We start from the raw sequence: 26,429 nt of genomic DNA on the forward strand, positions 1-26,429 counted from the left end.
GGGTAAGACTAAGAGGAAAATATGGTTCAGATATCCCCAAATACGGAATTACAGTGTTTCTACAGCCTTTCAAATCTCTTGACATACACTGTTCCACCCAGAAGTTTTCAGGTTATTTTGTGTCTATGTAATGCTCATCCATCTTCCTAAAAACCTATAAATGAACATTTAATGATTTCTAAGGATTCACCTAACATAGAAATAAAAAGGCAGGATTTGGGGGTGCCTGGGTGCTCAGTTGGTTGGGTATCATATGCCTTCAGCTCAGTCATAATCTTGGGGTTCTGGGATCGAGCCCTGGGTTGGGCTCCCTGCTCAGTAGGGAGTCTGCTTATCCCTTTCCCTCTGCCCTTCCCCCCAATTTGTGCTCTCTTTCTCTCAAATAAATAGAATCTTTAAAAGAATAAAAAGGCAGGATTTTTTAATACTCTGCCACAGAGGTTCTCTAACCTTTTCATCAGGACTATTCACCTTCTTAAAAAGGTATTTAGAAGTATTTTAAAAATTACTTTTTAAAAAAGTATTGAGAATCTCAAAGAGTTTCTGTTTATAAAATATAGCTATTGATAGTTTTTGTATTAAAAAGTAAAACTGGGGCACCTGGCTGGATCATGCGACTCTTGATCTCAGGGTTGAGTTTGAGCCCCACGTTGGGTGGAGAGATGTTTTAAATCTTTTTGTAAAAAAAAAAATGAAAAGTAAAACGGAGAAAATTTAAATTTATTCCCTTAAAAATAAGCCCCATTACATGTCAGCATAAGTAATGTTTTTTAAAATATTTTTCAAGGGGCGCCTGGGTGGCTCAGTGGGTTAAAGCCTCTGCCTTCAGCTCAAGTCATGATTCCAGGGTTCTGGGATCGAGCCCCGCATCAGGCTCTCTGCTCTGCGGGGAGCCTGCTTCCTCCTTTCTCTCTCTCTCTCTGCCTGCCTTTCTGCCTACTTGTGATTTCTCTCTCTCTGTCAAATAAATAAAATCTTTTTAAAAAAAAATTTTTTTTTCAAAAAAATTAATGAGGAAAGTGGCTTTGTTTTAATGTCCAGCTCAGAAGTCAGCTGGATTCTCTTATCTGTATCTGCATCCAGTCTGTCATGGTGTCACACGGCCAGTAGCCCCTGGACAGCACGCTGCATCCTCCTGTCAGAATGCGGGTAGAAGGATAGATCGTGTTTCAGAATTGTGTGCGAACAGACTGCAGCCCTGGGGAACTGCCACCCTGAAGGGTTCTGAACTTTCCAATGCTCTCCTTAGAGATAGACACATTTTAACATGATGGCTTAGAATAGATTGGTTCCTAGACATTTCAGTCCATAATTCTTACTCTGAAAAAATCCCCATTTTTCTCTTATCAGATGATGCCCATCTGCCCTTAGGTGCCTTAATCCTGACAAAATCTCCATGGCATGTCACAGATGGCATTTTTTGAAGAGTTCAGCAAAGATTTGATAAGGATAAAAGCTAATAAGCTATCTGATTCGGCAGCCTGGTGTGATACTGCATGTGTGTCATAATAATATAAGTTGAGTTTAGAGAGTGTCTTGTGTACTGGTTCTCATACTGAGTGTTACAGCATCATGCCTGAGTCTTATTCACTCATTATATGTCAAGAATAGTTTACCTGTTCTCACATCATCAGAATGACTAGTGACTTGACTTGTAGTAACATTCTTATTCATCCAGTATTCACACACTTGCATTCCAGTATTCTTTCTTTTTGGGGGGAAAGGTGTGGGAGGGGGTAAAGGGATGAAGTCACGGGTAGCATATCTGCTCTTGGTCTCTGGAACTTTTACCGGCCTGTGGACATTGCCCTTCATGTGTCCATTCCCTTCATGGCTCTGTGGGAAAAAAAGATTGAGAACCACGAGCTTAGTCCAGTCTCCGTCATTTTACAGATGAGGAACTGGGACTCAGAAATAAATTGCTTTACTTACGGTCTCACAAAGTTTCAAGGAAGGTCATAACCCCAGTGCCAGTGTTTTGTTTTGTTTTCCCACTATGTTTAAGCCAACTATTAGTTCCGCCTCAGTCTTTAGTCTTGGTGGACTGGAACTTTTAAACAGCCAACAAATCGCTCATATTCATTCTTCTGCTGTGGTTCCTGTGGGGCAGAAATGGGGAATTCTGTTCTCTCAGCAGAGCACTGAGCCTGCAAAGAATGCCTTTGAGATAGGATGGGTAAGGAGAGGAGACACAGAGGCCTGTTTGAGGATAGGTTGGATTTTCTAGAGTGATCAGGATATCCTGCTGTTGAGAGAATCATTGCTCTTCTTCCTCTAGGGTGCTCCAGCTGATGAACCTAACAGATTCTCGCCTGGCTCAAGCGGGTAATGAGAAGCTAGAATTGGCCATGCTGAGCTTTTTTGAACAGTTTCGTAAGATCTACATTGGGGACCAGGTGCAAAAATCCTCTAAGGTAACAGGCGCTCAGTTGGCTCCACTTGGTTCTCACTTATGCTTGCAGAATTGCTGAGAAACATGTGATAGCAGTTCAGACACAGATTATAGTGTCAGGATGGTCCAGATGTCTCTTCTTAATCTGTAGAATTTTGAGAGGTTCATCCAAGAATTGGGTCCATTTCCAAGTGCTTAACAGATGGCTGGTCAAAACATCTGGTGGTCTCAGTGTTGGCATTTCTCAGTCTCTGTACATGAATTGATGTTCAGAACAGCAGAAGGTTTTGACAGTCTTTGTCATCTTGGGGTGAAGGGTACTGGTAAGATAGCTCAGCATCTCTCTAGTATCAAGTAATACTTAGAAACTAGTTTACCCCTTCAACAGAGACTTCCTCTACACTTTTGTCCATTTTCTTCCCACATCTTACCCCTGAATAAGGACAAAAACAGTGTTGGAATGTGACTTTTCTAATCCATATTTTCTGATTACTTTCTCTTCCCTTAACACAACACCAGCTGTACCGCCGACTCTCAGAAGTTCTGTGCTTGAATGATGAGACCATGGTCCTGAGCGTCTTCATAGGAAAAATGTAAGTGTTTGGCTTGCCATCAGCAAGAGTCCCTTGCAATCCTGTTGCAACTGTAAAATGTGATCTTGGCATTATGCTGCCAGTGCCTTGGTATTCTAGCATTGATCGTTTGCGTCAGAAAATTGTGCATTTGAGTGTGTGACAAGCTGTGCTTAGAGATATGGCCCGGCCCCAGAGCATTCCAGGCTTGTACAGGCAAGGATTTAATTTTGTTCATGTGGAATCTCATCTCTAGCTTCTGGAATCACCGGTGAAACCCTTTCATGGCATTAGCAAAATGGACCTCCCTCCCGCCCATGATTGGTGCTCAGCCTCTCACCCAATCACCCAAGGATGCCCAGAGTGGGCATTCACTTTCTGGTGCTGATTTCCACTAGATGCCCCCCTCCCAAGGAGGAGAGCCTCACTTTTAAAACAGGCTTTTCCTATCACTAAGCATCACACCCTTTGAGAGTCCTGAATCTGCAAAATGGAGTGCTATTTGAATTGTCTTCAAAGTTGGAACTCCTAATTGGCCCTTTTGTGTTTGTTTTGTTTTCGTTTTTGTTTTTTTAAGTTATGCCCCTTTGTTCACATTTTCCCCTTTTTAGGAGCTCAGTATCTCAAAGCACACACTAGGAGCCAAATATTTTACCCAGGGCTGTGTGCAAAGTGACATTTTGCCCCCTTCCAGCCATCCCAATCCTAAACACTCATATCCATGAGCTGGTTAATAATTTAAGATGCACAAAACAAAGGGGGTCTAAAGGACTCTGCCAGCCAAGAACCCGGAAGCAAGGGCTACTAGAATTCTGCAGCTGACAGTGGATGGTGCAGGTGCAGAATTGCATACGTCTGCATGTTATCACTGCCGCAGAAATCTCTTACCCTTGCTGCAGAAATCAGCCCTGGAGTGCCCCAGAATTCCAAGGGCCTGGGTATGGGCCAGTGTAGCTTTGGAACCAAGTAGTGAAGATTATCTGAAGGATAATTTTTCTAGTCAACCAAATGTAAGTACGGAGATTTTATACCCATTTTTTGTGGTTGTGATGTCTGTGAATTGGTGATGCAGATGTGTGGTGACTCTTGATGGATGATTTTCTTCTTCTCCCAGCCCTCAAGGAAACCAGGCAAATCAAAAGTATCTCCTGCTTTTTTTTTTCTTTTTGTCCTCCAGCATCACCAACCTGAAGTACTGGGGCCGCTGTGAACCGATCACTTCTAAGACACTACAGCTTCTCAATGACCTCTCCATTGGATATCCTTTTTCCAAGCTGGCTTCTCTGCACAGCAGGAACTGTGCCTTGCCACATTCTTAGAAATCATGGCCTCCTGCTCTTTCCACTTTCATTTAGTTTTTATGTGTGCTCAGGTATCCTGCATTCTCCTGGGAGCCAAAGGCAGCACCCATACAGAATCGAGGGATAATTCCAGATGCCAAATGTAGCCACCCCACGACAGTTTCTACAGATTTCTCCCTGGTTATCTCTAAGATCCAGCAGATCAGTATACACTTCGTAGCCAATATTTTTGCATCCTCCCTGATGCAGAGTCCATCTTGATTATCTGTCTGCCTTTTGGTAGAAGCCACCTGATTACAAGCTCTGCAGTAAAAGTAGTGGCTGCACTCCTTCTTGACTTGGACTAAGTCTGCCATAAAGTTTGAATTGCTGAGACAGACTTCCACTAGCAGGGGTCTGCAAGAGACTAAACCCTATAAAAATGAGTTACTTTGGGGTGCCTGGGTGGCTCAGTGGATTGAGCCGCTGCCTTCGGCTCAGGTCATGATCTCAGGGTCCTGGGATCGAGCCCTGCATCGGGCTCTCTACTCAGTGGGGAGCCTGCTTCCCTCTCTCTCTCTTTCTCTGCCTGCCTCTCTGCTTAAAAAAAAAAAAAAAAAGAAAAAAATGAGTTACTTTTTTCTCAGTCATCCCAAAGATTGTACATAGCTAGTACCATTCTAAAATGCAGAGGACAAAACTTTATTCACCACACACAGTGGGTGCCTGAGGCAGGGATTTGGGGCTTAATTCCCTGTTAGAAGCACTAGTGAGAGAAGCTACCCTAGAATATTCATGATTCTTGGGGGAAACTGCTGGGTTTTATCTCTTTTCTTACAGATTGGAATTTGGAATGGGTATTCTGTCATTGATCAGTTAAATACCACTTAGAAGAGAACACATCTTTTTTGGCAGGTGTCATATTCAAGTGTTTAAGGAAAATAAGAGAATCTGGATATGGAAGTCAAAGGCAGGAAAGAAACTGCTTACTTTATCCTAGAAAGCTGCATTCTGCATTAGAGATGCCTTATTTGCACACACTTTCCTTGACCTTCTCTCTTTGTCTTCACGTACAGCAGTGTAAGGAAACTGGTGAAGCTTAGTGCGGTACAGTTCATGCTGAACAATCACACGGTGAGTGCTTCACTCCTCCCAGCTCTCCTCTCCTGCCAGCCACACGTGCTTCCTCCACAGCCATACACAGGAGATGTTCTCAGTTGAGGCCCACAGTGCCTCCCCAGCCAGAGACTGCTTGCTGACTCCCTTCACACCGCCAGATCACACTCCACGGACATCTGAGTGGCTCCCTGAGAGTGGAGTGATTGGGGTTACGATGACACTGCCTACAACTATTCATGCAAAGATTAATTAGTTGTAGACAACAACTCATACTCTTAAGAATGACAAGATAGTGAAGTGTGTAAACCTGGCGATTCACAGACCTGTACCCCTGGGGATAAAAATACATTATATGTTTATAAAAAATTTAAAAAGATAAAATTAAAAAAAAAAAAAGAATGACAAGATAGCCATTAGCTTGAAAAGGCTCAGAACTCGGAAATTCCTGGCTTGCCTGTGCCCATGCTTTACCTTTTTAACTTGTCTTCTTTTCTTTGAATAGAGCGAGCACTTTTCGTTTCTGGGCATTAACAATCAGTCCAATCTGACAGACATGCGGTGTCGGACTACGTTCTACACAGCACTTGGGCGCCTCCTCATGGTGGATTTAGGTACTGCAGTAAACCCTAGAGGCTCGGCAGCAGTCTGGCGCGGTGTCAATTCTTACTTGAGCACAGAAAACTAGATGTGGGGGAGGTCTTTCCTGTTGTTTCAACAGTAACAGAACTCTCTGAAATAAGTCTGGTTTCACCAAGAACACATCATGCTATCATGGTCCCTGTAACTGGAAGAGAAGAACAGTATGTGCCAGAAGTTTCCTCTGATGTGCAGTGGGTTTAAAACCTATTCATATTTCTTCTCTGAAAGTTAGGAGAATTTAGAGTCCTAAATGCACCTTGTTGGCCAGGTAAACCCTCCACCCCAAATGAAGGCACAATCCACCTAAGACCATCAACAGAATCTTCCTTTCACTAGCCCTTGTGAACCCACAGGGCTGAAGAAACTTGCTAGCTCTGCTGTGATACTAGCAGTTTTGGGTCAACTAATGACAGAGACTTAATGCTGCCATCCTCATTTTGAGCTATTTAAGTTTCATCCTACCACATAACATTACAAAACCTTCTTGCTTTATGGAAGATGGGTGAAAAGAGAAGCGTGACGAGAGCCTCCACAAGCACCCGATTCAAGTCTGAGTCTCATCAGGTTCTCATACACCAGACTCAGTCCTTTCTTAGCTGACTGTTAGCTCTCACTTAAGGAGAAGTAGATAAAAATGTAGTATCTTATACACATCTAAATCTCTGGGTTTGTGGCTTGGTGTCAAAAAACAGTGTGGACGTCCATGCAATGGATGATTTCTGCCTTCTTCTAGATTAAAAATGATCTATTTACATTTCATTTTGAAATTACTAATAATACCCATGGGGTATATGGTAAAGGGGCCTACTTGAGTTATCCTTGGGTCTGTTCGCCTGTCATACTATCTTATCTTCCTTGCATACACAGCTTTGTATTTTTTATACTGGAGTCACAGACTAGTTGTTTCCCTGGCAGGAGAGGATGAAGATCAGTACGAGCAGTTCATGCTCCCACTCACGGGAGCATTTGAGGCTGTGGCCCAGATGTTTAGCACTAACAGTTTCAACGAGCAAGAGGCAAAGGTGAGTCCTTCACCCACTGGTTGACCAGCTTCTGCTTTCCGGCAACCCCTGACAGAGACTGGATTAGCTAGCACTGAAGAAAATAATGTTCATCCGTACATTTTCCACTGATTTCACTTTGTATATAATCTCTTGGATTCCTGGGGTTTTGAGATGGAAGAACCAGTAGATTTATAAAGTCTTTTATTTTTATGCTAAAATGTGTAAATGTGTTCTCTAAGCCGCACTTAGGATTTTTTGGTCTACATTTTCAAATGTAATAACGTGGTTATTTCTAACGTAAAGTTATTTTATGTTTTCCTATTACCTTTTTAATCTCTTGTATCTTAAGTATTGTGTTCCCCTTTCATTTTTAATACTGCTTATTAGTGCTTTCTTTTGTTCTAGATCAGTCCTGCCAGAGATGTATTTATTAGTCTTTGCAAAAATAATAGTTGGGTTTTTTTGTTTGTTTGTTTGTTTTTTGCTTTGTTTAACCTCTTGTATCTGTATTTTCTATTTCATTTTTTTCTTGGGGTTTCTCCATTGTTGTTCTTTTCACCCCTCCTTTCCTAATGTAAGCATTTAAAACTATAACTGTCTCTCTAGGCCTCTAGGTATATCATTCCACATGTTGGTTTTGGATGTTGGGTTTTTTTAATTGTTAAAAAAAACATGTAACGTAAAATTTACTAGCTTAACCATTTTTAGTTGTACAGTTGAATAGTATTAAGTATGTTAACCTTGTTATGCTCTAAGCCTCCCGTTTTTATATGTAACATTTTCATTATCATTCAGTTCTTTGTATTATTTAATTTCCATTCAGATCTCTTCTTAAATGACAGGAGTCATTTAGAACGCTTTGTGAATTTCCATGTATGTGGAATTTTAAAGTTATCTTTAGTTATTGATTTTGGCTTTCAGAATGATTATTTCTTGATTTTGGTCTCCCCATCTTCACACACACCTGTTCTCCTTATCTATGTAGGTCTCTGCACCAAAACCAGAAGACACTAGGCTATTAGTATTTGTAGGACTTTTCTTGCAGTGTTCATAATGACACTGAGGCTGAATTACAGTCACCTAATAGCCAGGACTATGGTCCCAAAAATGCCAGGCTTTACCTAATATTCTAAAATTCTGTTTTCATCTTTAGAAAGGCTCTCAGTTTTCTGTCTCCAAATCATCAGGGAAGTCAGAGAGCAACACTACTTTGTCCAGCTCTCTCTCCTCTTTATACCAGTGTCTTGAGATAGGCGCCATTCAAAGCTGTTAGTGTGGAGCGCAGCGGTAACTTGAGCTTGAGTACCAGCGGGTTCCAGGGATAACTGAGGGGGATCAGTGAATAGCCACCCTTTCCCCCATCACTTTAGTTCCATACAAAGCAAGTAAAATTTATGAAAAGAACTATTTTGACCATGAGCTATAAGCATGATCCATGTCTTTGTTACACTTCATGTAATAAGTCTCTAGAGTGACCATGTCTTAGATTTGAAAATAGCTTATGTATTAGTTTAGGAATAGAACTTCGCTTAAAACAGGCTGTTATGTTAGCAGAAGTGCAGTCATTTTTGACCAATGAATCAGGGCATCCATATGTGCCATGTCCTTGAGCCTAGTGATGACTTAGTTTTTCAAGGCAGTTTAATTGCTGTTCAGGGCCCATAGGACAAGTAAAAGTTCTACTGAGAAAAAGCATTGGATTTGGAGTCTTGATGGTATGAATCTTAACCCTGGCCCTCTTGCCACCTAGCCTCGTAATGCTGGGCATGATATCTGACCTCTTAGGCTGCAGTCTCTTCTGTAAAAGTGTCCTTTACAGCTCCAGGATTGACAGTCTTATTTCCAGGCACCCCAGCCAGAGGGGCGGGTAACCTGTAGGCTTCTTTGTCCTCCTCCCAGCAGGGTCTGCAGTTGATTTCCTGTGGCACTGGGGCCTTTGTAATTAGTTGTGGGACCAACCTTTAGGATATATATTCCTTCTCCCCCTTCTTGTGTAAGCGTTTTGGCCATTTCTTCTTTTTTTCTAACTCTTCTTGAATCAAGCTTTTTTGCTTTTCCATTTTTTACATAATGAATTATCACATTAGTGTCTTAAAACTTTATCAACCTGTTTTTGCTGTGATGGACCAGGAATCACTGCTTTTTTTGTACATAACAAGCTTCCAAAACTAATTTTCCAAGTGAAAAAGATTGCATCGTAGTGTGGAAGAGATCAGTTCAGAATGTCTGGGAAGGAGTATTTGTTGAGTGGTGGAAGAATTGGATTACACATTGGTGAAATCCCCACCAAGTGGTTTTTTCTTCTATTTTAATATATTTTTGCCTTCTACTACAGCGAACTCTGGTTGGCCTCGTAAGAGACCTGAGAGGGATAGCTTTCGCCTTCAATGCCAAGACCAGCTTCATGATGCTGTTTGAGTGGATGTATCCTAATACAGACCAGGAAGGCCTGCCACTGAAAGCCCTAACTGGAGTGCGGATGGGCGGTGGAGTCATCAGGAAAGGGAGAGGGAGGGGGAGGATAAAGGAGGCAACGAAGGCGAAGGGTTTCCCCAAAGACCTGCCCTGTGTCTTGTTAGCTGCCATTTCACAGTGGCTTAATGGCAGAGGGCTGCCTGCTTGGGTCAGACAGACAGGCAAACGAATGAGGTTGTTTCCCACGTTCTGTTCTGAGTCCCAGGTATAAATGCCTATGGAACTGCTGCACATGAAGTTTGCTACAGTCAGGAGAAAGAGACATTTCAATCTGCCAAAAAAAGATAGCTTTCCTAGGAAAGAGAAAGTCTGACCTTGAATTCATAACCTTGAACAAATCCTTTCAAAGCTGAGTGCCTCTGTTTCTCCAATAGTTATATAACAGAAATAGCTTATTTCCTATTATGTCACAGAAGGGAAAAGAAGATAAATTAACAATGTGAGACACATTATGCTCTTTGGGACCAAGTCATTATGTAAATGGCAGTGCATTATTAGATGCTTGTTACAATTTCAGGAGCATACAGTCACTGTAGCACCTTTGGGTGAAAAAGACTACAAGATTAGCAAGCAGGAGACAGGCAGGTGAGACTTTCATTGGATAGTTTGTGCTTAACCAGCGCAGAGAGATTACTTTCAGTTCGATACCTTTCTGGATTTAGAATTCTTCCTTAGCTTTTCACTTACAGATACCCATCCTACATGCCAATTCTCCAGCGGGCAATTGAGTTATGGTACCATGATCCAGCCTGTACCACTCCTGTTCTCAAGCTGATGGCTGAATTAGTTCATAACAGGTAAGCCGGATGAAGATTTTCAAAAAATACAACTGCCCTTTGATCTGAGAAGATTCTGGAACAAGAGATTTTATCTCGTGTTTGGGCAGATTGTAGAAGATAGTAAGATTCACTGCTTTCAGAATTTGAAAAACGTCTCTAAAAGTTAATGTGTATATGTTTTTGTTTGTTTGGAAGAAGGGTGTTCCAGCCGCACAAAGTCATAGCTGCTTCAGGAAGTAAGTCACTTTGGAAAGAGTCTTAAGATAACCCATTTTTACGAGAGGTGAATCTGGCAACCTATACTCCAATTTCCCCGCCCATATATAAAAGTTGACATTTAGTAATGGTGTCATGTCCACCACATTTCAAAGTTCACATTTCAAAAAAGACAATTGAGAGTGAGGCCAGACGTATATGAATAATCCATTTTTAAGAAAGGTGTCTGGCAAAGTGCAGCTGGATGGGTAATGATTTACTTAAGAAGAAAGTAAGGCAGACTTCCAAAATACCAAATCTTAAATTTGCCCAAGAATTTAGGGATGGAAGAAGAGAAAAATCCACCCCCTTGACTTCACTAGAATTGCAGGTCTGTGTATCTGCCCCTCATGGCACTCCTGAGAGAAAAAAAAAAATTTTTTTTTTTTAAGATTTTATTTGTTTGACAGACAGAGATCACAGGTAGGCAGAGAGGCAGGCAGAGAGAGGAGGAAGCAGGCTCCCCGTGGAGCAAAGAGCCCAATGTGGGGCTCAATGTGGGGCTTGATCCCAGGACCCTGGGATCATGACCTGAGCTGAAGGCAGAGGCTTTAACCCACTGAGCCACCCAGGCGCCCTGAGAGAATTTTTTTTTTTTTTTAATTTGATAGAGATCACAAGTAGGCAGAGAGAGGAAAGGAAGCAGGTTCCCTGTTGAGCAGAGAGCCTGATGCGGGGCTTGATCCCAGTAACCCTGAGATCATGACCTGAGCTGAAGGCAGAGGCTTTAACCCACTGAGCCACCCAGGCACCCTGAGAGGATTAATTTTTAAAACTACTTTAGTGAGGGAGTAGGTACTCAAAGAGCCTAGAGCCTCTACTCTCTGCCAGCCACTTTCCTAGCTGTTGTGCCAGACAAAACCCCCTCCCCTCTTAGATGTTACGTTCTGGGAGAACAAATAGTAAAACAAGCATGGGAAATCATTTCAAATAGTGATAAGTGCTGTGAAGAAAAAAGTTAATAAAATAGAGGAATTGAAGGTGAGGAGGGTCAGAGAAGCAACCTGTTAGAGAAGGTGATATTTAAGCTGGGATCTGAACGACAAAAGAGACTCTGATAGCCCTGCAAAAATAAGGAGAAAGAGCATTCTAAACTGTGAAAACAACTACAAAAGACCACTGTCCATTCCAGAGGAGCCTACAGCTGAAAACAGCTACAAAAGCCCTCAGACGGGATGAGCTCCCTGGGACTGGAGACAGGAAAATGCACTGGTTGGAGCACAGTGGATAAGGGAGGCCATAGGAGGGGAGGAGTCAAAGGCAGGTGGAAGCCCAGCCCTGTGGTGACTTAGTACAGCAGCAATGAGGAAGGCACACATGTTCTCGTGCCAGCGGGAAGCTGCCAAAGAGTCTGAGGCACGGGATCACAGGGATCTTGTTGACAGTACTGAAAGATACCCCTCTATCACGTGAGGAAGGAAACTCTAGAGGGGCAGTAGTGGAAGCAGAAGAACATAGAGGAATTGGATAGATTCGGGCATGTTATGTAGTGCTAGACCTTGATGGATCCAACGTGGGGAGGAAAGGAAAGAAGGGTCAAGGAGGATTCCTGAGTTTGAGGCTTTAACCAACTACAGTCAGTAAAAGTCCCAACTAGCAGCTCATTAAAAGGTGGCACAAAGCAAAGAGGGGCTCTGGTTCAGTGGAAAGTCAGGAACCCAGAGCCCAAGTTGTTTAAAACTCTTGTCTCACCCATTTTTCTCTAGTAGCAGCACCAGTCCCTTCACCTCTTTCCTTTTTATCAAGGGGTAACAGTGCTTGTACCCTCCCTTGGTTGCCACTGAAGCTATAAAGGTAAAAGCAGGTTAATGTCTAAAGGGCTGATTGAGTACTTCTAAGAAATGACTATTGCAGAAGCCATATTTTAACCAAAATGGAGAATTTTAAGAGAGTAGTTTCATCTTCTGCCTCACTTCCATTTCTTCTAAATGTTTTCAGTTTGAGAAGCAGAACTTGAGTCTAGCATGTCAGTCTTCAAGATAGAAGCTCTGTCACTAACTAATACCTTTGACTTGGTTATTCTGCATTAGGATAGGTAATCTGCACATCTTAGTGCAAAAAGAATCACCCAGGGTACTCAGATGAGAGCCTGAGTACGGCAGTCTTCCAGCAGCATACCTCTGACTTTCTCTGCCTCTGCGTTCTCTGCTCAGATCCCAGCGACTACAATTTGATGTCTCTTCCCCCAATGGCATCTTACTCTTCAGAGAAACCAGCAAGATGATAACAATGTATGGTACGTGCTTTAGAGGAGGATAACCCCGGGAGGGAATTCCAGCTCAGTCACCACACTGTATGCAGTGTAGGCAAGCCCTGGCACCAGCCAGGATGGTATTATAAGGCCAGCTGGCACTGAGGGCCTCCTAGTAGGAGGGTTGAGCTGATGACCTAAACAATCATTAATAATGTGGTTTTATACATGTATATGTCACATGTCTGTCTACTCAGGCAATCGCATCCTGACACTAGGAGAGGTCCCAAAGGATCAGGTCTATGCACTGAAGCTCAAGGGCATCTCCATCTGCTTCTCCATGCTGAAGGCAGCCCTTAGTGGGAGCTATGTCAATTTTGGAGTCTTCCGTCTCTATGGAGATGATGCCCTGGACAACGCTCTCCAGACCTTCATCAAGCTGCTCCTCTCCATTCCCCACAGTGACCTCTTGGTAAGCACTAAGCTTTGCTGACAAGATCTGAGCCCCTCATCGTATTCAGGTGTTTTTGTTTTGGGGTTTGGCTTTTTGGTTGTTCTGCCTGACACTGTGGTTGAATGTTTCTCTGGAGAACTATAAACTAACTTGAACTAGCTCTTTTGTCTTCCCATCTGAAGGGAACTGAGCTGTTTTATTTAAGATCTTGCTCCCTTTTGGGGTGCCCAGATGGCAGAGTCAGTTGAGCATCCAACCCTTGTTTTCAGCTCAGGCCCTGATCTCAGGGTCATGAGATCAAGCCCCATAGCAGGCTCTGCGCTCACCGGGGAGTCTGCTTGAGATTCTGTCTCCCACTCTTATTTTCATTTCTTAGAAGTACTAAATCCCTCTCGTGCTTTCTCTCTCAAATAAATAAATCTTAAAAAAAAAGAAAAAGAAAGTCTTGCTCCCTGCATATTGAGGTGCACAGTGCCTAAGCAGATTTTTGTCCTCTTCTCCTACAGGACTATCCCAAGCTCAGCCAGTCTTACTATTCACTACTGGAAGTCCTGACCCAGGACCACATGAACTTTATTGCAAGCCTGGAACCTCACGTCATCATGTATATTCTCTCTTCCATTTCTGAAGGACTTACTGCACTTGGTGAGCACCTGGATTGGTTGCTTTTTACCTCTTAACAGAAAGAGAAGATTTTGCTCTTGTATCCAAAAGTATATGTTTGTATGACTCACGGATATATTCTCATCCAGAAATACTTACTGACCCTATCCTGAGGACCAAGCACTGTGCTAGGCACTAAGGATACAGTAATTATTAATAACCACAGCCCTTGTCCTTTAGGAGCTTTTTATTTCGTAGATTAAACAGGTCGATAAGTGCCTGTTTACTGCACTTATCTACTTCCGCACCACAGTGGGGCTGAGGAGGGAGTGCTGTGAGAGCTGTGAGGAAGAACACCTACGCTCCTGGTTTTGAGCAAGTGGGGTAAAACAAGGCTAGCCAAAAGCACTGATGAAAAACCATGGGCCAGAAAGCTGCACAGGCGTTAGCAGGTTAGTGGGGAGGCTTCCTAGCAGGAGGAACAGCAAGTACTAGCACCTGCAGGCAAGAGAGAGTCCGGAAGGCCAGATAACCGATACACCGGTACAGAGGACCCACTGGTACAGGGGAGCCCAAGGGAGGTGGGCGGAACAAATCCAAAGACCAGGCAGGGGCCTTATGCTGTGGAGGGAGGCTGTGGAAGGCACTCCCACAGGCAGCTGCATGGGTTTTTCCTCCTCCACCTGGCTCCTGCCAACCCTTTTGTCCAAGGCTACCTTCGACCAGTCTCAGTAGGTATGCACGTATTCAGAGAACAAAATACATTTTTTTATATTAAGCTGAGCAAAACAAATAGGAAGATTAAGTCAACTGTAAAAAATCACAATATATTGCAAGTGCACACAGAATGACTTTTGGATTAACTGCTGTGGTGAGTTACACCTCCGTGCCCCTGCTTTGATTGGCATTGACGTCCAGCACGGTGCAGACCCATACCTGGGACAGTACAGCCAAGGGCTCCAACCCTGCTCTGTTTTATAGCTTCTTGAAAATTGAGGGACCTCTTTGTAAACAGAAACAGAAGGGTTGACTCTTTTAAGGGCTCATCCGTTTGTCCTCTGGCTTGTGCCTCACCTCGTCAGAGCTCTGTCTGCAAGCTGTGCTGCGGTGTCCCCCTTTGTAAAATGTGTAGATGAGTGTGCAGCTTCCCCACCCCCGCCAGGCCCGCCACGCTTCCTGCAGAATGCTTCATAGATAAAGGATAGGGTACCTCTAACAAACTCGAAATTTCAGGAGGCTGTATGAAGCTGGCTTTAATGGCCTCCCCCAGTAACTCAGACTTTTGGATTCTTATCACACCTTGTCCAGTTTTGAGCAGTGTGATCTGGAGGCAAGTCATATAACCTCTCCAAACTTTGGTTTATTTGTTAAAATGGAACAACTACCCCCAGAGTTTTCAAGAGGATAAATTAGAGATAATATCTATAAAATCCTTAGCATAGTATCTGGCACAATAGAAGTACTTGCTGTATGTAAATTATTCGCTATTTTTTATGAAGCAGAAGACAGACATCTACACCACATTGAGTCAGTAATGTCAATATTATTAATGCATGTTGTCTATTACCACATGCTCACTTTCAAACTTAGAATTGGACCTTGTTATATGATGAGGGTGAGAAGTTAACAGAAGCACCCAAGCACAGGCCTTGTCTGAGCTGGGGACAGTTCCCTGTCTGCCGGGGTACTTCTACCTCTTCTACCTCTGCCTCTACTGGAGCTCAGCTAACTGCAGTCCCTTAGCTGCCCACGTCACCATCAGCAGCTCCAAACCCCTGCTGAATTCACCTCTGCGCTCTTTATTCCAGACACCATGGTATGCACAGGCTGCTGCTCTTGCCTAGACCACATCGTGACATACCTCTTTAAGCAACTGTCACGGAGCACCAAAAAGAGGACGACACCCTTGAACCAGGAGAGTGACCGCTTTCTGCATATCATGCAGCAGCATCCAGAGATGATCCAGCAGGTAAGAAACGTGAGCATCAGGCGGCCGTGTGGGGGTCCTGCAGTGCAAGAACCTCTCTGAGAGAGGAAAGGGCAAGCAAAAGGGGGAGTCCTATCTCACCAGCCTCATGCTGCCGAAAAATTGCAATGCCGAAAAATTATTCATGCCTTAAAATTGCAATGGATTTTGAATTTGCTGTAATCATCAGATGTTTTAAAGATCTGGAAAAAAACAAGTTCTGAATTGCTTTTCCAAGTGTCACACCAACCCCTGAGCCTTGGACATGACCTCCTTCTACAACAATGGCCAGGCTCACCCGTTGCTGTAAATGGAACGTGAGTTAGCAGTTTCCAGTTGTAAAGTTTGTACTCCCATTTGCAGAATGGGAACAAGAATACAGGATAAAAGGAAATAACTGACCACACAGAGATCAAACCATATATTTGCCATTGCTTTATTTGTATGAGGCATCTTTCTAGAAGTAAGATTTGCAAAAATATACTAGATAAAAATAGATAAGGAAATGGGATGGATGGAATTATTTAGCTTTCAGCTACTAGTTAATTTTAACCAATCTCATCTTTGTCTGCATTGTTCTCTAAAGAAACACTGAAATAATTCACATTCGCATCATATTCCCAGAATATTACAAAGCTGTCTCCTCTGAGACAAGTACCTGGGAGCTGTAGTGTAAAGGGATTTTGCCTACTCTGATCACTGTTTAACCCATCCCATTCCCCACAAAAATCAGGGTGAACATGGAAGATCCGTTTTTAAAGGAATTGTCAAACCATTTAAAGAACAGGACAGGAAATACCTTAGAAAATTTAAGTTGTAATAGATTATTAAAATAAAACTTCATAAACTATTTGCCTGGTTTACCCTAGACAGAAGAGGCCTTCAACCCAATGAACTCTTCTGTTTAGAATCTATAAGTCTGTCTCCTGTAGCTACACACTAGATCACTGCCTCAGATTCTGCATTTCCAGATGCTGTCCACGGTGCTGAACATCATCATCTTTGAAGACTGTAGGAACCAGTGGTCAATGTCACGGCCTCTACTTGGCTTGATACTACTTAATGAAAAGGTAAGAGAGCCAGCTCCGTGGTGCCCAGAGCCAGAAGCATGGGTAAACACATGTTTGGCTATCATTTTCCAGGGCACTGTGAGAAACATTATAGGTATAAATGCCCCACGATGGTGAAACAGAGGAGAAAACAGCCCATTTTCTGAGCATGTACTGTTCATGCCTTGAATGGCACATAATCACTGAACTGTTAGAAGTCAGCATGTGTAGCAATTCAGACAAAGGATGAGGAAGTGTTACCAGGAGAGAGTATACCTGGAGAGCAGACCACCAATGACCTAAATTCTAGTTCCTGCTCCACCACAAACATAAGGAAGTCTAGAGATTCCTGTAGAAGAACCTGGATCAGTGGCACCTGGCTGACTCAGCTGATAGAGCATGTGACTCTTGATCTCAGGGTTGTGGATTCAAGCCGCACTTTGGGTGTAAAATTACTAAAAATCCTTTAAAAGAAAAAAAAATAGACCCTGGATCAGATGACCCTTAGAGTGTTTACAAATTTAAAACTCTGATTTTTAAGTAAGATGAACATACATGGTCTTGGAAGTAGTTACAAACAAGGTACCCCATTTGGGTAGGTAATTCCATGTCTTGGAGAACATCCCTTCAGTCCTGCAGATGAGGGAGGTCTAATCCCTGTCTCCTCTCCTTACCCTTTCTCACTCTTTGCCCCATAGTATTTTTCTGACCTAAGGAATAGTATCGTGAACAGCCAACCACCAGAGAAGCAGCAGGCTATGCATCTGTGTTTTGAAAACCTGATGGAAGGGATCGAGCGAAATCTTCTTACGAAAAACAGAGACAGGTGAGTGTAGAGGCCCTTCCGAGAAGTCCTAAGCAATTTCTCAAGTCATCGAACAGGGGAGACTCCTTGAGACTCATCTAGAGACCATCTCAAAGCAGTGCTGTCAGTAGAAAAGCAGGCCGTGTACTTACCTTTGAACCTTTTAGTAGCCACATTAAAAAGGGTAAAAAGAAATGGACAAAATTCATTTTAATATACTAAATTTAACATATGCAGATAATATGTACTCCATATTTTAAAATTGAGAATTTTAACATTCTTTTTATTGTACTAAGTCTGCAAGTTCCTGTGTATTGTATACTTAACAAGGCATCTCAAGTCAGATGCTAAATATTCATTTGAAACACTTGATTTGTATTAAGACTTCATAAAATGTACAGTTGACAAAGTAGATTCCCATATTCAGGTATACCAGACATACTTAGAAGTTGTCTGGTTGTGAACTGAATATCAGGCTTTTTTGAATCAATGTTTGTCTTATTTAATTTTAATTAATTAGAAAAATGGCATTTTAATTTAAAATTAATTAAGGTACATCAGGGAACTGAATTTGAACTTACAGCTAATATGCATCAGTTCCTTGGTTGCACTGGGCACATTTCAAGGGCTCAGTGACCCTGTGGGTCGAGTGGCTACCATATTGGACAGCACAGCACTATACCACAGGTCTCCAGCGTAAAGCTTTAAGTCAGCCTCATTCTCTTCATGCCCTCACTTTGGAAGGGTTACTTCCCACCTCTGTCAGATGCCTTTTGTTTTGCCATGAGCCCTTGGTGGCCCTCAAAGCCCCAGATTTGACCAGATCTCAAGGTCTGCCACAGGGTCATCATGTTGAAAGGGTTGGAGAACTAGTCCAGCTTTCCCTTAAGGTCTGAAGACTGAGGTTAACTGACCTTAGAAACAGATTCATACAATCTGCCTCTCAGTAGCTGCTTCTCTGCCAGAAATGTTTTAGGCTAAGACCTTTCCCCTCCACACTCCTCCCCCAACCTACATGCATCCCCTCTGCAGGTTCACCCAGAACCTGTCGGCATTCCGTCGAGAAGTCAACGACTCGATGAAGAATTCCACTTATGGCGTGAATAGCAATGATATGATGAGCTGACACCTTCTTGGACTCTACCTGTACAGAGCAGCGCCCCTTTGGTCTGGCCCAGAGGGGCAAAACAATTACAAGGGAGAGGGCCTGGCTGACCCTGGCTCCCTCCTCCAGGGGTGTGGGGAAAATGGCAAAGTCACCTGGCTACTTCCCCAGGGAATAGGGGTGTGAATGCACTCACTAGGGGGCAGGGCACTGCTGGTTCCTGGGGGGTTGGGTGGGAAGGGTGGTGGGAGGAGATAGAGACACAAATGTGTGAGACTCCAGCCCCTCCTCCTGGGGCCACCCCAGGGGGTGGGTGGGGGGATCCCCCAGTGTCCTGCCACAACCTGCCTTGTATAAACATGTACATTTTTTCATAACATTTTGAACAAGGTTTATATTGACTCAAGTTTAAAAACAAAAAGTGTGACTGAAAAATTTTTACAGAGTCTAGTGCACCAATGCTGATGTGAGGGGTTGTGTATGCGAGTGAGGAAAAAATGTGTATTCTGGTGGCCTGAAGCTTTACTGGACGAGGATGTGTGAACGTGCAGAGATATATTTAGTGACACAGTGTAGAGAGGCAAAAAAAAAAAAAAAGTAAAAATTCCAAATGTATATTTTTTCTTATTGCCCTTTCCTTGCCCCCCAAATTATCACTTCCTGTTACTGTATTACCCTTGTTATTAGGAACTCTAAGCCATGTGGAGCACCATCCTTCCCCTTCAACCATAGATGCTGCCCTAGGTCCCATGGCCTCTTGCAGTGACAGCTAAAAGTGTTTGGTGTTCTTAGCTTCATCCTTTCTCCCACTTTGCTTATTCTCATCCTCAGACAGATGCCTCTTGCTTTTACAAGTCGGATGTAACTCTGTGATTTAGGGTTCTCAGTCTCTGTAAAGATAGAGACCAGAGAGAAGAAATTGAGCCCTTTGCTCTCCTGGTGAGCGATTTGGAGGAGTCCACCAGAGGCCTAGCTGCGTGGCCGATAACTTTGAGTCTTCCCCAGCCCTTGAGGCAGTGTGTGTGGATGTGTGCGTGTGGATATTTATATACATACCCTGCACTCGTGAATGTATGAACTGGAGGGAGTTCCTGCAGTGGAGGGGTTCTTAATAACAAGGTCTGCCTAGCATGAAGTATTTAACAATCTCCCGCCCCCTTAAAAATATACATTTTTATAAAATGAAAACCATAATAAATGTTTTGAATATTAAAAAAAATTAACCTACAGAAGAAAATTAATGGAGAAAGCTATTTGCCTTGTACTTTTTCCACAATTGCTGCTGCTAGTTGTACGCATCTCTAGTTCAGCTCTTGCCCATGGGACACTCATCAATTAGGTTTTATCTTTATTTCTCTCCTCTGCCCCCCAAAACAAGCCTGTTAATTTTTTTTTCCTTCTCCTCTGGCGACTGTGTGGTGAATCCTTTCTTGCGTGATCAGGTTGCGGATAGACTTGTAAGGGTGTTTGCTGCATACAGTGTAAGCATTGTGACCGCCAATAAACTTCAATGGTTTCTACTGACCTGGCTTCAGCGATCAAGTCTAGTGTGTCTGTAGGGACATGTCTCACTCTAAACACACAGAGATGTTTGAAACATTTGTAAGAGCCAGTGGATGACAGGTGCCTCTCACCCTTGCAAAATTAGCTTCTCATTCAATTAAGTCTGACTTCATTTCTTTTAAAAATACGATTGTTCTAATTGAGACAGATAGAGGTATAATGCTACTGTCCACAGCTATAAAGGTGAAGCCACGCTACCTCTTCTAGGTAATAACATGGCAGCCAGCAGAGAAGTAATAATTGCAGAAAGCCCAGTTTTGTGTTAATTTTTTTTTTTTAAGACTTATTTGTTTAAGAGAGTGCACAGGTGAGCAGAGGGAGGCGCAGAAGGACAGGGAGAGAAGCAGTAGGGAGTAAGCATGGGGCTCGATCCCAGGACCCAGAGATAATGAACTGAGCCAGAGTCAAGTCTGATGCTCAAATGACTGAGTCAACCAGGTACCCCTATGTTAATTTTCTGACCTCTGCTCCTCTTATGTGGGCTTGGCCTCATTCACTAGACCCTGACAAGTTCAAGGATATGTTTTTTCCATATACTACTTTGTAGGCCTCATGGGCCAGAATTATCAAATGAAGAAAACTAGTTAATGAGGACTATTTCTCATCCCCATACTGCGTAGTATCTAGTTAGAAGAGAACTTAATTGCCAGGAACATGGTAACTGTACCTTGATGTGGATTTATATCCAATGAATCACAGGCTCTAGAGTGCTACTTAAAAAAAAAAAAAAAAAGATTTATTCACCTTAGAGTGTGTGTGCAAGTAGGGGGAGGGGCAGAGGGAGAGAACCTTCCAGCTGACTCCCTGTTTGTACGCACATGAGATCACAACCTGAGCCAAAACCAAGAATCAATACTCAACTGACTGAGCTACCAAGCAGCCCTTAGGTGCCAGTCTTGCTCACCTTATCTAGATATCCTACTACCTTTGTTCACTGTTTCATTGTGGGGACTGTCTTGGTCCTAAGTTATTTTGAAGGCAAAAATTTGTATTCTCATGGCCAGAAGGCATATAGAATTGAGTCATCTTGGCTAAATCGGCCTCTGAGCCTAAGAAAACTACAGTGTCAGTCTTCATTAATATGCAAAGCACTCTGGTCACATGCCCCAGTGACCTGAAATTGTAATTCTGTAGTAAATAAGATTTAAAAAAAAAAAAAACTTTCTCACAGGTACTTGAAGAACCCCCCTGTCCCCCAACTATCTTGAGATGCTGCTTGATCAGCAAAACCCCAGACCACTCCTTTCCCTTCCACAAAAGCAATTTCAGAGGCAACAAATTCACCATAGATGGTGGCCTCCTTGGAGCAGCCGTGTGTGCAGTCCCGTCATGACAAACCACAATAGTTAAAATCTACCATAACTACATCAGACTTTTTAAACAATGTAGCTGTTGTTTTTTTTTTTATGACAGAAGAGGGGGCACCCAAAAAACAGCCAAGTAGGAAAACATTTTCTGGTCAATTTATCAGCAATTTAACATGATCCATCCTTTAAAAAGCTAGTTATCTTTAAACATTCGTTTCCCCCAAGAAGTCATGTGGAGGTTTTATTCAGTTAAAACAAGAGTCAATTAGTTTCTAGGCTGTCCTGGGTACTGTGCTAATCAAATCAAGTTGTCTTTAGACAGTGTTCCCTGACACAGACTGTCTTATGTAGACAAAACAACCTAAAGTCTTTGTGGCAGATTACTAAGTTGTATTATGCATGTACAGGGTTCTTTTGGGGGTTGGGTTTTGGTTTTTGGTTTTTGTTTTGGTTCTGGTTTTTTGTTCTTGTTGACTCTTCCCAAATAAGGGTTCATCCCCACTAAAGTATAAATCAGACAGAGGAACAAAAATTTGGTCCTGAGTCAATTTTTTACATTTTTAGATTTAAGACATAATGACTTTCACCCAGTTGTTAATTTTCTAATGACTAGTCACAACCTACTAAGAAATAAGAGTTTTATATTCTTCAAACATGAACTTATTCTTAAGAATTTGTGGGGATTTTTTCCTTCCAAGTAGAAAAATGTTCTAGCGCCTTATGAAATTTCAACCACTTGCAGACACAGACCACTTTCCAAAAATACTCATGGTCATGAGGTAACAGGAATTGAGTGTAGAGAGCCAAAGTACCTCTCTGTATCCTGTTTGCCACCAGCCAGGACTTCCCTCACCCACGATTTTTAGCTAGATCTACAAACACACCTAAGTTGTTTCTAATGCTGCCAAAGTGCCAGAGCAAAAAAAGGAAAGCAAGGATGATTACAGGGAACCTGCAAAAGCCATATATCTGACAGTAAGGCCTTGAAAAATGTAAATGGTTATAACTTTTTAAAGTCCTACTTTAGATATTTCAAAAAATAAACTTGAAAGGATAAAAATGTACATACCAACCATAGTCAGTACAACTGCCAAGTAAGTGCTAGGTGATATCTTAGAATTCTTGCCTCTCTAACTTGTCTCCAGGGTCCATTACATCTGTCTTGCGTTTTTTAGATACACTGGAATTCACTGGTCAGCCACTTTGGTGTATTTCAGAACAGTGGGTCAACTAAATAAATTAGCTGCCAGACAGTGGGACATCAGATGAGCAGAATGGAGGATGGAATCAAACTTAGAACATTATCCTCCTTCCCCAGAAAACCCTTATGGCTCTCAGGGCAGCCTCCTGACTGCTGTTGTCTGTTCATTCAGCAAATACTTAGAATCTACTTCAGGACAAATACTTTTTTGATGGGTCAGCAACAGAGAAGGAAACTCAAAAGCACTCTTTGGCATAAGATCCCTCGACAGTACAAACTGACTCCAAAACACAGTGAACAGTACCTGGTAACATATTTACAGAAGCACCGTACACAATTATATTTTTAACTGTTTGATAATGATGAAGACAGACTATTATAGATTCACACATACAGCATCACCCAATGAGCCAAACCACCCTATTACCAGTTACAAAGGAATGAAAAGTGACAAGAGGGCAATTTCCTAACCTCTGCTACTGGGTAATGGATTAAGTCCATGCATGTCTGAATTCAAGGTTTGGAGGACAACCAAACTCAGGGGGGAAAACTAATTGTCCTTATGTGATATTCATAGAGGCCACTATACAGAGTCTGATATAGGAAAGGGTGGGCGAATTTAAGAGCAATATTCTCGAAGTCAGAAAATCCAAGCTTTCACCTCTTAAAGACTGATTATACTGTGCTATGAAAGTTAAGCAAACTCTAGAAGCTGAACTAATTCAACTGGAAAATCAATGAGAATGCTTTTGACGAAGATAGCAGACCATTATCGTTTCTATTTATCAGGAAGCCCATGCCCCACCCTTTTAACACCAGGCAGTCTGAGACAGGTGCCACAAACCAAATCAAGTTACCAACTTTGCCAACCAGGCTACAAACGCTGCAGCAGAAGCCCTACCGTGCAACTAGACAACTGCCACTACCATCTCTGCCTCCACATCCTACCTCGTGCCTTTTCCCGTCTGCACAACCGTCACCTCAGGCTGAATTTCCATGCCCTTTGCCCACCTACCCTTTCCATGACCCGAAGTAGAACCCCATTCGCTCCCTGAAGTCGCTCCCTATTGTCCCTGTCCCAAGTCTTCTAGCCTACTCAGGTTTATTTGAAATATTCCTAATCCTCACTCTCCCCGCCTCAGCAACCAAAATGTGCTCCTCGCGAGCGGGGACCAGCTGGTAAGGAAACCGTGGGGCTTAAGAGGTTGGACTAATCTGGGTGAAGCCCCAGCAGACAGGGCCCCCGGCTGCCTGGTGTGGGGGAGCTAAACTCAATTGTTTGCACAAGCCCCTACTGAAAGGAAAAGAGCAGAAGTTGCTGACAACACCTCCCTGACCTGGCAACGGAAAAGGTGAAGCGTTCCCGCCCACGCGCATTTCTGCCCCAACAAACCGCCGCACCCCGGAAGGGCATCCGCGCGTTCCTTCCGTCCCAGTCGCGTCTGCGCACAAAGGCTCTCTCGCCCGGCGCGTCGCCTCGGTGCCGTCGTTCGTCCCGCCTCCGCCGCCTTGCGCAAGCGCAGTCGTGTCCTAACGGCGTTCTCTAGCCCTTGGCTTCCGGCGGGAGGGATTTTTTTTTTTTTTAATTATTTCATTTATTTGACAGACAGAGATCACAAGTAGGCAGAGAGGCAGGCAGAGAGAGAGGAGGAAGCAGGCTCCCCACGGAGCAGCGAGCCTGATGTGGGGCTCGATCCCAGGACCCTGGGATCACGACCCCAGTCGAAGGCAGAGGCTTTAACCCACCGAGCCACCCAGGCGCCCGGGGAGGGATCGTTCTTGAAGAGGTCCCTGGACTCCCACCCAGCTGTGTGCCTGGTGGGGGATCGAACTCACGCGTACCGTGGCCTCAGCCAGTATCCGCGGTCGTAATTACAGGCACTGTTCAAGGACTTGGTCCTTGGCTGGGAAGGACTCAGTGGAGTGGGCAAACGGGCTGAAAAGAAGATCGTTGGCGACTCCGTGTACTCTTGGAATGCGGAAGGAGGGTCTCGCCCCGTCCTACACGTCTAGCCCTAGCAGAACGAGTCATTCGGAAGAAGGCAGGGAGGAACACTCAGGTAGTGCCAAAAGGCGAAGCATGAAACCTTGTACCTTTCTAGAAGCTGCAAAAATAGCACGGCCGGAGGGAAAAGTGTAGCTCTGTACGCGTCAGGTTGAGGGGTGGGGCACAAGAGGTTGGGGTTTGATCCTGAAAGCCTCAAGTTTCGGAGGCTACATCGCAGAGCAGACTAGTGACCAGTCTCGGTTGAACCTGCCAGCTAGTGGGTAATAAGGATTTGAATCAAGACGAGGACTGTTGGGTGAGAGTTGAGAAACATTGGGGAGTTAGGGGGCGGAGCTTGGAATCAACAGACTTTGTTGCATGTGAAGAGGAAAGGCTGGAGGATTCTGATAGGATTCCCAGGTTCTAGAATGGGGCAGCGGCTGAGTCAAGACGGAGGAAGCATGAAACAGTATGGGGATGAGTGCAGAGTCCTCGGTGAGCTTAAATGGAACTCTGATCCAAGGAGACTTCCCTTCTCTTGGACAAAACATCAGAAAACAAGGGGGAACGCTTTCCATTTTATAGAACAGACATCTCGCTGAGAGCAAAACCAGACAAAGACATTAAAAGAAAAAAAAAAAAGCCTTTAGACTAATATACCTCATAAACGCAAAACATCTTAAAATACAAACAAATTAAATCCAGGGATATATGAAAAGGATAATACATCATGATCAAGGGATACAAGGAATAAATGTAATTAGCAGAATAAACAAAATCAAAGAGACAGGGCGCCTGGGTGGCTCAGTGGGTTAAAGCCTCTGCTTTCGGCTCAGGTCATGATCCCAGGGTCCTGGGATCGAGCCCCACATCGGGCTCTCTGCTCAGCAGGGAGCCTGCTTCCTCCTCTCTCTCTGTCTGCCTCTCTGCCTAGTTGTGATCTCTGTCTGTCAAATAAATCTTTAAAAAAAAATCAAAGAGAAAATGCTGATCATCTCAGTAGATAAAGAAAAAGCACATGACAAGATTCAATACACATGAAAATTCTCAGCAAATTAGGAATAGAAGGAAACATTCTTTACCTATTAAAAGGCATCTACAAAAAGCCTGCCACCAACAGAATTTAATGGTAAAGACTGAATATTACCCCTAAAGTCAAGAACAAAGAAAGGGTACCTCCTTTACCTCAATTTAACATTATACTTGAGGTCCTAATCAGAGCACATAGGCAATTAATTAATGGTGCACCCATCAAAAAGAAGTGAAACTGTTCAAAGATGTCACAATTTCAGAAAGCTACTAGAACTAATAAGTTGAATTTACCAAATCACAAAATACAAGGTCAGTATTAAAAAAAACCACCTATTTCTATATGCTAAAAATGAGCTATTAGAAGATGAAATTTCAAAATATATAATACTTGTTCTAGCATCCAAAAACATGAAATACGTAGGAATAAATTTAACATGATATGTGTCAAATGTGCACGCTAAAATCTATAAAACATTGCAGAGCACAATCTTTAAATCTAAACAAACAAAGATCATAACATGTTCATGGTTTAGAGGACTCAAAATTGTGATGTCATTTCTCCCTAAATTGAACGATGCATTCAACAACATCCCAGTAAAAATCCCAGAAAGTTTTTTTTTTAAAAACTGGAAAGCGGATTCTAAAATTTAT

The 26,429-nt window shown here is 43.1% G+C and overlaps 1 protein-coding gene and 1 long non-coding RNA gene across 3 annotated transcripts in view; one reads left to right on the forward strand and one right to left on the reverse strand.

The window, feature by feature from the left end:
* The window catches only part of XPO7 (exportin 7), a 39,933-nt gene extending 19,721 nt beyond the window's left edge, over positions 1–20,212 (forward strand). For both annotated transcript variants that reach the window (XM_032332081.1, XM_032332082.1), the window contains exons 14-28: positions 2,279–2,414; positions 2,912–2,985; positions 4,142–4,222; positions 5,315–5,378; positions 5,866–5,974; positions 6,918–7,024; positions 9,342–9,430; positions 10,171–10,278; positions 12,669–12,751; positions 12,964–13,178; positions 13,667–13,805; positions 15,572–15,732; positions 16,701–16,799; positions 17,477–17,604; positions 18,616–20,212. In XM_032332081.1, coding sequence (XP_032187972.1) covers positions 2,279–2,414; positions 2,912–2,985; positions 4,142–4,222; positions 5,315–5,378; positions 5,866–5,974; positions 6,918–7,024; positions 9,342–9,430; positions 10,171–10,278; positions 12,669–12,751; positions 12,964–13,178; positions 13,667–13,805; positions 15,572–15,732; positions 16,701–16,799; positions 17,477–17,604; positions 18,616–18,709 — 1,687 coding nt within the window. In that variant the 3' untranslated portion in view covers positions 18,710–20,212. The remainder of the gene's footprint in view (positions 1–2,278; positions 2,415–2,911; positions 2,986–4,141; positions 4,223–5,314; positions 5,379–5,865; positions 5,975–6,917; positions 7,025–9,341; positions 9,431–10,170; positions 10,279–12,668; positions 12,752–12,963; positions 13,179–13,666; positions 13,806–15,571; positions 15,733–16,700; positions 16,800–17,476; positions 17,605–18,615) is intronic.
* On the reverse strand, positions 991–25,489 carry LOC116584154. Its single transcript, XR_004283072.1, has 3 exons — positions 24,602–25,489; positions 1,933–2,099; positions 991–1,836 (listed from the first exon to the last, which is right to left on the reverse strand). It is a non-coding gene; the product is annotated as an uncharacterized LOC116584154 (long non-coding RNA).
* Between the last annotated feature and the right edge of the window lie 940 nt (positions 25,490–26,429).

This window comes from Mustela erminea, chromosome 2 (assembly GCF_009829155.1).
Source record: "Mustela erminea isolate mMusErm1 chromosome 2, mMusErm1.Pri, whole genome shotgun sequence".
Taxonomy (NCBI): Eukaryota; Metazoa; Chordata; class Mammalia; order Carnivora; family Mustelidae; genus Mustela; species Mustela erminea.